The following is a 12,256-nucleotide window of genomic DNA, read 5'->3' as shown; positions in this document are numbered from 1 at the left end:
ATACAGTAAGTAGATGTGTTTATTTCAGAAAGGATTTTTTTTTTTGCAAAAGATTCCTCGTAGAAGAGGTTATTGGGGAAGTGTTAATTCAAATTCAAAATCTGCAAAGATTTTTTCCCAGATTGATTAAATGTGTAGCTTGTGCATTAAAGAGAGGCAGCTCCTCTCCACTTTTACACCTGAAGCGCATCAGTGTGTAGCAAGCCCGTCATTTCTGTACCAGATACGTGGCCCTCGCTGCAAGCTCTGTGCTCTGCTGATCTCTGAAGTCCTGAGTGTCTTGTACTTCATTATTTCTTCGGTGTCATCCCTCCCCTGGCACTCGCCATGCAGCTGTAAGCTGATAGTGCTGTTTAGACTGTTCCATGAAACCACAAACTGTGGTTGTGGGTCCACAGCGTCTGCTGCAGCCCTGTCCTGCCCCCACCGCGCTTTGTATGCTTCGCTGTCCTCTCTTGCACCAGCTCTTGTGTCTGTTGGATGCCTGACAGAGGTATTTGAGTGCTAGCCCAGAAGGAGGGTAGGAATACTCAGTGTGATGGGGGGGGAACCGTGGCAGCTGCCAGTCAGATCAGCTTAGGTTTCTGTGGAACTTGAAGCTTAAGGGTATAACTGCATAATGCATTGGCATCGGCAGAGAAGGCTGTTTGAGTTCCTTTTCCACCCTGGGGGGTTATTTTTGCTCCCAGCGCTGCAGTTTGCTACTCCATCGTTTGTACTGGTACAGCTGTTTGTGGGGCTGTGTGGTAAGCCACATCACTAAAGCGAACGAGCAGCTGGAGGTGGACCCGGGCCCGGAAACTCTTAAATCAGCTTTGCTGCTGCAGCCAACATATTGTGCAACATGCTCCGAGGCTGCAACTCCACGATTGCTTTGAGTTGACATCTTTGCAGGCTGCTGTTGAAAGGAACAGTCTTGCTCTCGTTTGTGCTGCTGGCATGAGAGCTCGTGTGACTTTGCAATGGGCCAGAGGAGTTTCTCCTTCCATTTCAGCTTCTGCTCAAAGTTAGTTGTCCTTTCTTTTTTTTTTTTTCTTTTTTTTCTTTCCCCCATCAAGCCCAGTTCCCTGAACTGGCCTCATGCTTGGCTGCCTAAATGCTAGTGCTGACAAAAGGGAGAGGCTGAGATGTGAGGGCAGGATTGCTTTTTCCATTGTCGGCGTGTGCTTTTGTCATATCGCAGTGACAGTAACTGCAGCCTGAGCACGCGGAGCATGTCCAGCCAGATGCCTCCGAAACGGCTGAAATAGCTGACAGGGTTAAGGGCAAAAGGAGAGACGGGGGTCTACACCACTTCCAACTTCTGTTTCTTAGGTCCTGTTAAGTCATTTTAAGGGAACACCTGCTAGATTCTCAGCAGTGAAGGGTGTTAGGGTTGAGTCTGTGGTGAGACACAAGAGCTGTGCTCCCTTATCTTGAAAATACTGCTCTTTATTTTCATGGTGCAATTTTTCTAAACAAATAGGGCTGCTGCAGCGTGCCAATCTATTAGATACTGGCATTGTTAAATCATTTTCCTTTGCCACTGAATAATTCACAAGGGTTGTAATACCCCTTTTTGATATTTTTCCCAACGTTCTTACAGTTGAATAAATGAAACTCTTTAATGATACTTGGGTGATAAATTACAGGGAAGGATGGTACTGGGATGAAAGTCCTGCCGCCGCTTTCACTTATTAATGCCCAAAGCTGCTGACGTGCCTCCTTCTACCTGTTTACAATGTTTTTATAGTATTAACACTTTCTGTAATCAAGTTTATTGCTGAATAGGAATGTGTGATTTTTCTAGCATCAGGATTTGGTAGTGGAAGTGATAGGTGGATTTCCAGGAATGGTGCAATGAAACTGAAATGCTAAATTTTCAGGGAATTACGTTAAAAGAGGCAAGGTAATATTACAGTACATTGAGAATCTTTAAACTAGATCCTACTGAGTCACAAAAACCCCTTTAAGATTACTGTAATAGTCACAGCCGCTATTGAGGAGGAAATAGTTGATTTAGCCTTCACTGCCACCTCGCGGTCCTTCAAGCTAAAGCATGGGATTGCTGTGCAATAGCGAGTTTTGTGTTAAAAACATCGTAGCGCTAACACTTTGTTTCTGGATGCTGTTATTAGCAGTAGTTCGTTGTGTGTTTTTACTCATACTGTGTAGTATGCTCCTGGCATTGCTGCTGAATACTGACAGTGGAGGTGGTTTCACTAGAGCTTAGCTGGTTTCTGTTATGTGTTTCATAATAAACTGGAAACAGTACAGTGGATCACTCCAACTGGTGTAGAAACAACTGTTTTGAGGGGATAGTAATAAATTAGAACTAATCTTGGAGTCACGTGAGCTGGTTAGGATAGGCATCCTTCCCATGTTTAATGATCAGTACGAGATGTTCTGAGGGAATCTTGGTGGGTTACAATAAATACACTTTTTAAGAGGGCTTTGATAATTGTTCTAGGTTGTATGCTAGTCGTCTTTCACCTTTCAAAGTACGGGTTTTCTCACTTTGACGTTTTTCAGATGCTATATTTCATCACTTGAGGCTATTTGAAACTAGTGGTGCAAAGGGTTTTGGTGGGAGCCGTTGCTGCCGCTGCCCAGGAGTGCTGAGCTACAGCGTGCCAGAGTGTTCATCAATGTTTTTATTCACCTTGCGTTTTGTTTGTTTTCTGTAATTCTAAGAACTGCATTCAGTGATGTATGATGTTGTAGAGTGCTTGAATGCTTCTGTCTCGCTGTGCTTTGTGCTCTGTGATGGTTTTCTGGATTAGAAAGGTTAAGATTCTTTTTCTTTTTTTCCCTTTTATGGGGGGTTAAGTCTGTCCAGTCCAGCCCTTCCAACTCCAGCTCCAGCTCCGACTCCAGCTCTGACTCTGATTTCGAGCCATCTCAGAACCACAGTCAAGGTGTGTTGCAAGAAATAAAATTTGTTAAAATCTTCCTTGCATAAACTTAAAAGGTGCATGAGAATTAGATTTATTTTCCCAGCACCACGTATAAGGCTAATACCATTTCTCGTATGCAACCATGTGTTGCAGCTGTGATGCTTCAGCAAGAAAAGGCAATAATGTCCTGGTGTAATCATGAACGAGTATTTTTCTTGGTTTGGCAGTTAATGTATGAGAAGGGTATTTCTCTGGATTTGGTTCTTTCCCTGTTGATTTTGGTTTCTGCCTTGGTTTATAAATGTGTTTGTTGCTGCTTGATCCATAGTGTCACCAGAATATTTCTCCTTCAATCTCATACATGTTTTATTAAAAATTATAAATGTGGCATTCATCACTTTGCCAGTGTAGAACAGCTTCTTTTTCAGATTCCTCCACTGATAATCCGGAGAGATACACTGTGGCAAGAGGAAATGTTCTAACCTTAGCAAATGCTTTGTTGCTACAAATACTGCCTCTTGAGTGACAGTTAACATAGTCCCTAAACGCATGAAAAATGTTTCCTTTTGTTTTCATTTCAGAAGAGTGGGAGGATTTGGGGGGAAGCCAGGGTGGCTTTACGGCAGTTGTAAAGTTTGTCAACTCTGCTTTAGTTGAGACTGGAATACCGTGTCTTTTAGCAATATCTTTGCAACACGAAAATACCAGTGACACCTTATTGGGAAATCTTGACGTATCTTCGTAATAACTAACCCAGTTTAGATCAGATAGTGGGGATGGAGCGATGCTGCCCGTGTCCTGGTGCTGAATTGCTTTCTCCCCTCTGATCCCAGGCCCGCTGCGCTCCATGGTGGAAGATCTGCAGTCAGAGGAGTCAGATGATGACGACAGCTCCTCTGGAGAAGAGGCAGCAGTCAAAGCAAACCCAGTCAGCCGGGATTCCAGGTGGTAACAAATCAGGAAGAAAGATGTTTGTTGTCTCTTTGCCCTCCGCGTTTGGTATTTTTGTGTGCCCTCTGTTTGGAGGGAGGAATTGAAGTGATGGGGCTGTGTGTGAGAGGAAAGTGTGAGAGAAGGAGAGGAAGGGCAGCTGTGTGGAGTACTTAGAGTGGGGTGGGGACACGGAGTTGATGAAAACAGTGGGGTGAGAACAGAACTGGATGAGGAGAGATCACCGGAGCTCAGAGAGACAGCCACTGGGAAGTGATACGTGTGGAGCTTGCGGGTGTTAGTGACTGAGCCCCTTAAAATAGTCACCTAATTGTCGTCCTCAGATCTCTGCTGAGCTGAACGGTGTGTGACACCTTTGATCTGCAGAGATTAGAGGAGTGTTGTGGAGGCTGCCAGCATGTGGGCTCTTGCTGCATATGACTGGTACAAAACGGAGAACTCATAGTCTGTGCTGACAGTGCGTGCTGACAGTTGGTTACTTGACTCCTGTGGGACTTGGTTAACAGCTGTTTCCTGCTTTAGTCAATGGAAATGGTTGAATTTCATCCTTCTACCCTCAGGAAACGCTGTTGTAGCCAAAACCTGGCATCTTGAGCTGAATATTTGGAACCAAATGCTTGACCCAGATAGCAGCTGCGAATTTCAAATGATGCTTGTGTTAACCAAAAACAAACAAAAAAATCTGTTGTTGCGCTCTGTCATTATCAACTAAATAGGAATGGAGACTTTGAAGGATATTTAGATCTTTAGGGGATAGGTAATAAACAGTTTTTCAAGCTCATCAAAAGTAGGATACCTGGTACAATAAATCTGTAGAGCCACAAGAATGAGAATAAATTCAAAATCTCAAAGGTCACAACAGAAACACTAAATGCAGGGGTTTTGCCTGTTCTCAGTTGGAGGTGTTGGTAAGCCTCTCGTGCAGGTACTTGGTGATCTTGGAGTGAATCCCCAAAATGGGCAGTTGCCGTTTGTGAAAATCAGGTGGTACTTAACTCAGTTGTTCTGAGGCGACTTGTGCCTGAAAGAGCTGAACTGTGACGTGTCAGCTCAAACTCCCTCCTCTGCCTGCCCAGGGCATGGAAGATGGCAAAGGCAACGTCAGCTGGGAAAGAAGGGATTCTTGGAAATTACAGACTGACTGTTTCTCCCAGACAATTTAGTAGTCTATAATAAAGAAGAGAATTTCACTTAACTCCGTGTGGTTCAGTTGACAGCTAAGCAAGCTTCCTACTGCCTGGTGATGCTAATTCTCTGCTGCTTGGTTTTCAGACTGAGCCTTAGTGACAGCGACAGTGATAACAGTGCAGATTCCTGCCTGCCAAGTCGAGAGCCACCTCCTGGTCAGAAACTGCCCCCAGCAAATAATAAGGTATTATTGCATCCTACGTGCTCATACAGTGCTCCTTTGCACCACTCTTGGCTCCTGCACTGTCTTCAGCCCATGGTGTTAGCTCTGACTTGCACCAAATTTTCTCTATTTCACTGTCCTCATCAGACAGGTAATTTGTCTCTGTTCAGTGCTGTGCATCCAAGTCATTAAACCACCACGTTGTCTGAACTAATTTTGGTCCCTACTGTTGATTTCTTTTATCCTCAGGCATCTGGAAGAAAAAGCCCAGAGTCTTGTAACAAGCCAGAGAAGATCCTGAAGAAGGGAACATATGACAAGGTATGTTTGAGGATTTGCATATCAGAGAACTGTTGGATCCTCAGTAACATTTCTGTGTAGAAAACAATTGGAATCGGCCTAGCCTGTTCGCATTGTTCTGTCTCGGCAGGTTAAAAGCTTGAGTCTAATGAAAACCAGATGTGGAAAGGACAGACTTTGGAGAGTGACACTGCAGAAATTGTGTATATTAAATAGATGGACCCCCAGGTCGTTTCCATATGCAAAATGTTAAAATTGTTTTTATTTGTTTGCCCTTTGTCTGAACCAATGGTCTGGCTGCTGCTGCAGTGGCAAGTGCCTCTTCATTAAAGGCAGCTTTCATCTGTCTTTGATCTTACAAATTAAAGATTGTTTGATGCTCTGCTTTGCTGGGTTAGTTGAAACCTTTGTTTGTTCAATGAAATTCCCTTCTTCCTTGCCTCCAAGGAAGGCAGAGCAGTGTACGTGCTCCTAAAGCATGGTAACTCACAAGCAAAGGCCAAACCCCAACTTGTCCAGAAAGTTCTCTCACTGTGACTTTTTCCGTAAGGAAATCAAGCAAATGGGAACTTAATGCTTTTCCTTAATCATTAAGGTGATTACACTAATCAAAAGAATCAGTCTGTAGCTCTCACTTGTGTGTGTTAACACTTTCTCAGCAGGGGAATATCGCAGAGGTTAATCACTTCATGTTAGGTGTAAGTGTGATCTTGGAGATACTTGCATCCGAGTCTCCTGCTAGCTACAGAATCTTCCACTGTTAACCATAGCTGAGATGGCTTATCTGGGGCAAGGTTTGTAGGCAATCGTATCTTTTATTAGAGTACTTAATACAGATAGAAGGGGATGCTCTTGAGTCCCATTGAAGAAAGTGCCTGAAATACCGTCAGCTTTTCCAACTGTCCGAGGTTTTATAAAAGATACCAGCTCTCCCAGCAAGCATAGCATTCAGCACTGCTTGGGTGTTTTGGGAAAAGTGCTTTTCTCGGTGTGAATATGCTGGGGAGGGGAATATTTCACAAATTTGGGAGGGGGAGTGAGAGTTTGGGATTTTTTTTTTTTTTTTGGCCTTGGTACAATTACTTAAATGAGTTCAGTTTTGCTGACAGAGCCATGAACAACTCTGGGGCAGCTTTACAGATTAAGAATCTATCCCCTGTGAGCAATAGTGTGCCAACAGGAACTTGCCTTGTTGGCTGCTTAAATAAAAAAAAAAAACCCAACAAAAAAAACCCAACAAAAAAACCAAAAAAACACCCTTATATAGGAACAGTTAACATGTTGAGCTCGTAAACAATCCTGCGTTTCCCATTGTGGCATATGTAAAACTACCTGGGGATGCAGTGCACTCAAAGAATTTTCCCCTCCCTAAACACAAATCATTGTTCAGCAGATTGCTGCGATGTCAGTCACTGATGCAGGTATTTTCAGGTAATGAGTCGTTCATTAGCACAACCCGCTGATGAAGAGCTCACACTCTGAACTTCACCTTGCTGAGGTCCTCTAAGCTCAGAGGTTCTGGCCCCTTCTTAAAGCTGGTTCCAGGTGTTTGTTTAAAGGTGTCATAACTAGTCTTGCTGATGGTCTTCAGACCATCCGTATTTATGTGAAGTCTTTAGTCTCCCAGCACTTGATAAGGATGGAGGAGGCAGTAAAAAATGTAGGGAAAAATTGGGAATAGGAACATGTCTGAAAGGGGCTCAAGTTCCTCTGATCCTCACTAGAAAGTCACTTTGGCAGTCATACAAACATGCCACATATGTCACTATTTCTGTTCCTGCCTCCTTTACAGGCCTACACTGATGAATTAGTGGAGCTTCACAGGCGACTAATGGCACTACGAGAGCGCAATGTGCTACAGCAGGTAGAGATCATTTGTCAGCTTTCTGGCAAGCTGTTGTACTCTGGTAATCTTTGTGTCCAAGGGTCTCAGCCGGACCCCTGTGATGCTTGGCCTCTCACTTGCCTCTCCTGAGAGGGTCTGGTTCGCTTTGAAAGCAAAGATATGTAGAAAAAAAAAAAAAAATCGGATGTGCATGCAATGTTTTTGTTGGAAAAGATACAGAAGTGTGGTTTGTGCATCCTTCCTCTGCCATCCTGGTAGCAGTCCCAAAGCTGGGCGCTCTCGGTCTGATTTAAAAGGAAAGAAATGTGCCCACATCACTTTCCAGACTGAGCTAGTCAGGCATGCAGGAGCTGGTTTGCTTTTCTGGGAGAGGATTCCCTTTGTGTTGCGAGACGTTCTCACCTCTGAGGCTGTTCGGAAGGGATGAGGAGAGGACTGGATGGGTTGCTCTGTATCTGCTGGCCTTTCTGCTGTGCGTGATCTTTATGGGGTCTCTGTGTACATCCTTGTCTCCTTTCTGTACAGATTGTAAATCTCATTGAGGAAACCGGGCATTTTAATGTTACCAACACAACCTTTGACTTTGACCTCTTCTCCTTGGATGAGACAACCGTCCGTAAGCTGCAGAGCTACTTGGAAGCGGTAGCAACATGACGCTTGGCCTTAGAAGCAGGCTGCTTTTGAAACCAGAAATCCCGTTTATTGGTACCAGGAAACGAACCCATGGAACTAGGCCTTCTTATTCTCTTGATTCACCCGAAGCACTGCCTTAGAGAACAGCCATGCTCTACGAATGCACAGCCAGCTGCACTTTCTTGTAGGCTTCAAACAAGCACCCATATTGCTGAGTCTGTCCTCCCTAGCTTCATAAGTACGCTTGGGCGCAGGGCCCGAGTAGAGCAAAAGACGTGCTGCACTTAGCTGCACAGTGTGACCTTTATGGTTTTCCTTCAAGAAACTGTGTTTGAAGAGCACATTTTCAGGCGTCTCTGAGATCTGAAGAAGCGTGGACGATGTTTTCTTCACCAAAATCTCGGGACCAGCCTGCCTGCGGAGAGCTCTAGCGAGTCCCGTTTCCTCCAGCTCTGCGAAGAAGCGTTCACGCTGTGTAACACGATTGGCTTTTACAAAGCTAGCCGAGAGACTGATGACAGAGGAGGCTTCCCGGGGTCCTGCTGGTCTGCTGCAGAGGAAAGTGGACAGATTCCAGTTTTGATCACTTGCGAGTTAGTTCTGCCGCCGTTCGGTTCAGAGCGCTGCTGTAATTTGGCTCCCGATTCCTCCAGGGCATCGTTCCACACGCAGGACCTTCAGCTTCCTGCAGAGACAGTTCGTGCTCTTTGAAGAGGCCTCTAGAATCTGCTGTCTCCCGCTGGGGTTTTGAGATGTCTTGTTTGTTGATCTGAGCTCCTAAACAAAGTCTCACTCCTTTCAGTCTGCTTTAACTGTAATAGGACTACAAAACTGTAAGCTGTATATTTTATATATATATTATATATATGTATGTACTGTATGTATAAGAAGGGCCTAGTTGGGTCTTATGATCTTAAGGGTGTGTTTTTCTGTTATGTTTTTTAATGGCTATGGCAGGGGAAGGGCGCTTAATAAGATTTGACTTGTTTGTTAAAATGCCTCTTGTGGACAATTTTTAGTGTATGAAAGCTGAACAGCAATCTTCAAAGCATTTTGTGCTCTGGAAGGGGCTCACCTGTTGTCTTCTCATTTGTCAGTGTTGAATAACTTTGCCAAAATACGTGATTGGTTTTGTTCTATGTTCTCAAAGAGGAATCTCCTACAGTGGCCCCTATAGTAGTGGCTGTACTTTGGGAAAACCAAAACAAGGGAGAATTTTATCTTTGGACACACCTGGAAAACACTGATGTAAAAACCAAGTGAGGTCAGGTTTGTTTCCTCCCCCCTCTCCTGCCCCGCTGCCTGTTCAAGAAATGGCAGGAAACAGTAAACACTAACGCAGAATCTTTCATATATTTCTAGTTAAACTAGTCTTGCCTTCCCAGTGTTGTCTCGGTGGGTGTGAGGAAAGTCCTGTAGCTTTCATCAAAACTGTATTATGCTCCTGTTCCCTAATTCCAGTATTTTTTTTTATTTTTTTGAAGAATTGCTCAGTTTTTCCAATCAGTGTGTAAGCTTTTGCCAAATGTTAAGTGGGCTGCAGGTGGCGAGGGGAGCAGCGGTCCGGAGGAGCCCTCTGCTTGCCAGTGGACCTCCCCGATCTGTGAAAGCCCCGCTGGGAGCTGGGGGGTCGCGTCTCTCCAGGGTTGGCTGTCCCTTCTCCGTGATGAAATTGCAGTCCCTTGTTTTGGGTTACCCCTTTCTTTATCATGGAAATGTTGCAACTAATCAACTTAAGTGGCAATATGATGATAAGCTTGTTTGAGTTGGGTCATGTTGACCCGATTCCCATTAATTTTGTCTTTGTACCATCTTTCATGTGTCTTGTGTGTGTGTGTGTGTGTGTATATATATATAAAAAAAAATCAAGCTCATGCCAGGTGCAAACCCTGTCACGACAGTGATCTCAGCTGTTTTCTTTCTTGATGGACAACGCCAAGCCTGGATAGAAACCCTGTGCGCAAACGCACGCCGCGGAGGCGGAGGACGGTGGGAAGAGGAGGAGCTGCAGTTCTCTCCCGCGCGGCAGCGGGACGCACCGCGGTCCCCGCGTGCCACGGACTCGCCCGCCTGCTGCGTTAGGCCTGGCGGGTAGGTGCGAGCTCCCGGGGCTCTCCGGAGGAGACGAGCCTCGCGCTGCTGCCGCGGCTCCCCGGGGGGGCGCGGGGCCCTTGTCCTGCCCCCGAGGCCGCTGGGGCCAGCCCGAGGCCTTCGCCTCCTCTCTCTGCCCGCGTAACCCGCGTCGCCCGTCCTGGTGGCGTTTCTCCTGGGACTGTCAGTAGCCTCTGGAGTTGCCCCGCGAGGGATCGGAGGTGCCACCTCCCCTCTGCCCCCTGCTCCTGTTGAGATCCGAGCGGCCGCGCCGCTCCCAGCCGGTCCGAGAACAGGAGCGGCGGCTGTTCTGAGCTCGGCTGGAAGTGCCCGGGGCTCCTGCCCGCGGCTGGGACATCGTCCTGTCCTGGAACTGACTTTATTCGTGATGTCTAATGAGCATTGATAGGGATTTTGTTTGGTTTTTATAAGAAGTATTTTACACATGGATTTTTTTAGACTGTTTATAATCTCCTTGAAAACCTGAAATAGGATTGTTCCCCCAGCAATAGTTCTTTTCCATTGTGTGCACATGCTGATTTGTTACTAAAAGGTTTCTTGCAAGTACTTAGTTGTTCTACAGAGTTGTTGTTTTTTGGGGTATGTGGTAGCGTCGGGGACCACAGGAGGAATGACTCTGCAAACAAAGAATGGTCAACTTTGGGCCTCATCTTGTGTCCCCTTCTAGTTACATATGAACGAGTTCCTGTGTAGATTCTCTATAGGCTGGCTGAATGCTGTTCTGAACATGCCGTGTACAGGTATTTGTGGATAAAGTGTTTGTTCTTGTGTCACTCTTGAGAGCATGGATGGATTATTGTACTCTAGGAAGGAGGTGGCAGTGCTGCTGTCAGCATTGCTTCAGGTCTTCGAGGATGTGTAGTAGCTTGCATTGTTAAAAAAAGGAAAAAAAAAAAATATCCAAAATTGACTTCTAGCCATAATGGTTTTTCCAAGGAAAATGGACAGAACTCTGTTACTTTTCAGTGTCCCTCGGCGTGTTGCTGAGGGCACGGCCAAGTGCTGACAGGCTGAAGGTTTTCAGAGTTGCTGAGAGTTGAATCGTGCTGGAGGTGAGATCAGGACGCAGCTTTTCCTTTGGCCTTGGCCTTTGTACTAAAGGGCAAAAGAGGGGTCAGGAGTATTTTCCTGTTGTCTTGGTCTGCGTACGTATTAAGCCTTGAGGCTTTGATTACTGACATTTACTATTAAAAAAAAAGAAAAAAAAAAAAAAGGCTAGTGAGGCTGGCTGGGTCCCGAAACACCAGCCGAGGAACATTGGACGCGTAGGTCAGGAGCTGGCTGTGCCGTGGTCAGGCTGAATTCATGGAAGTGCAATGATTTGCCACCAGTTCTTCTCGCGCCGGGTGCGGCGGTAGCACCGCAACTAGCGAAGCAATTGATGCAACAATCCAGAAGCAGTTTTTTTTTTGTCAGATCTTGAACGTATTTGATGGCGAGAGAGGTTTGAACTTCCCTCACGGAGCTTTGCCCTGGCACGTTCCCTGCGAGCGGAGCCCCGAGTCCCTCCGGTTCTGCACGTTGCGGCGAAGGGCCGGGAGCACGAGGCTCCGCTCCGCCGGCCCCGATGCTGTAGACAACCCTTGTGCACCTCGTACGAGTATTATTTCAAAAAAGCTGAAAATCGAGCGGTGTTGCTTTCCTGGGGGCGGGAAATAGCCATCGAAAACTGACAAGATGAGTTTGCACTCCTAAAGAAAAATGTAAGTACTTCAACTTCTAGATAATTTTTAATTGTATTTCTGCCTAGAGCCGAGGTATTAAATACCTTGTCACTTGAGGATTTTAAAAGTTGTGTTGGGAAATGAATTCTTCACTCAGCTGTAAGAAATTCAGCTGGCCCAAGACTAACTTCAAGATTTAAAAAAAAAAAAAAAATCATGTTTGTAATACGTTACAGGATTGTTTGTCCTGAATTTTAAACTTTTTGTTAAATTTGTGGAACTATGGAGGAATTTTCTAGAAAAAGTGAAATAAAGTAAGATGGAAAAGTAAAATGTCGAGTGTTTTTTGTTTGTGGTGTTGCTTCTCCAGGGGCAGCACCGAGGATTTCCCAAAACTGTTTTGTATCGGGAACAGAGAGGCTGAGGCACGGGAGGAGCAGCAGAGGGAAAGGAAACGCGTCTGACTGCCCCCATCTCCGTGCAGATGGTGCAGTTTTAGGTCTGTTGCTTAAATCCTGTTGCT

General features: G+C 45.5%; 1 protein-coding gene across 1 annotated transcript in view; it reads left to right on the top strand.

Moving 5' to 3' along the window:
• Positions 1–12,066, top strand: part of MLLT1 (MLLT1 super elongation complex subunit) — a 32,154-nt gene extending 20,088 nt beyond the window's left edge. Inside the window, exons 7-12 of the mRNA XM_074808489.1 lie at positions 2,810–2,897; positions 3,710–3,821; positions 5,100–5,199; positions 5,428–5,499; positions 7,271–7,342; positions 7,850–12,066. Of these exons, the coding sequence (XP_074664590.1) occupies positions 2,810–2,897; positions 3,710–3,821; positions 5,100–5,199; positions 5,428–5,499; positions 7,271–7,342; positions 7,850–7,978 (573 nt within the window). The 3' untranslated portion in view covers positions 7,979–12,066. The remainder of the gene's footprint in view (positions 1–2,809; positions 2,898–3,709; positions 3,822–5,099; positions 5,200–5,427; positions 5,500–7,270; positions 7,343–7,849) is intronic.
• Positions 12,067–12,256: the final 190 nt, after the last annotated feature.

Source organism: Strix aluco, chromosome 29 (genome assembly GCF_031877795.1).
Source record: "Strix aluco isolate bStrAlu1 chromosome 29, bStrAlu1.hap1, whole genome shotgun sequence".
Taxonomy (NCBI): Eukaryota; Metazoa; Chordata; class Aves; order Strigiformes; family Strigidae; genus Strix; species Strix aluco.
This window is presented reverse-complemented; position numbering and strand designations above follow the sequence as displayed.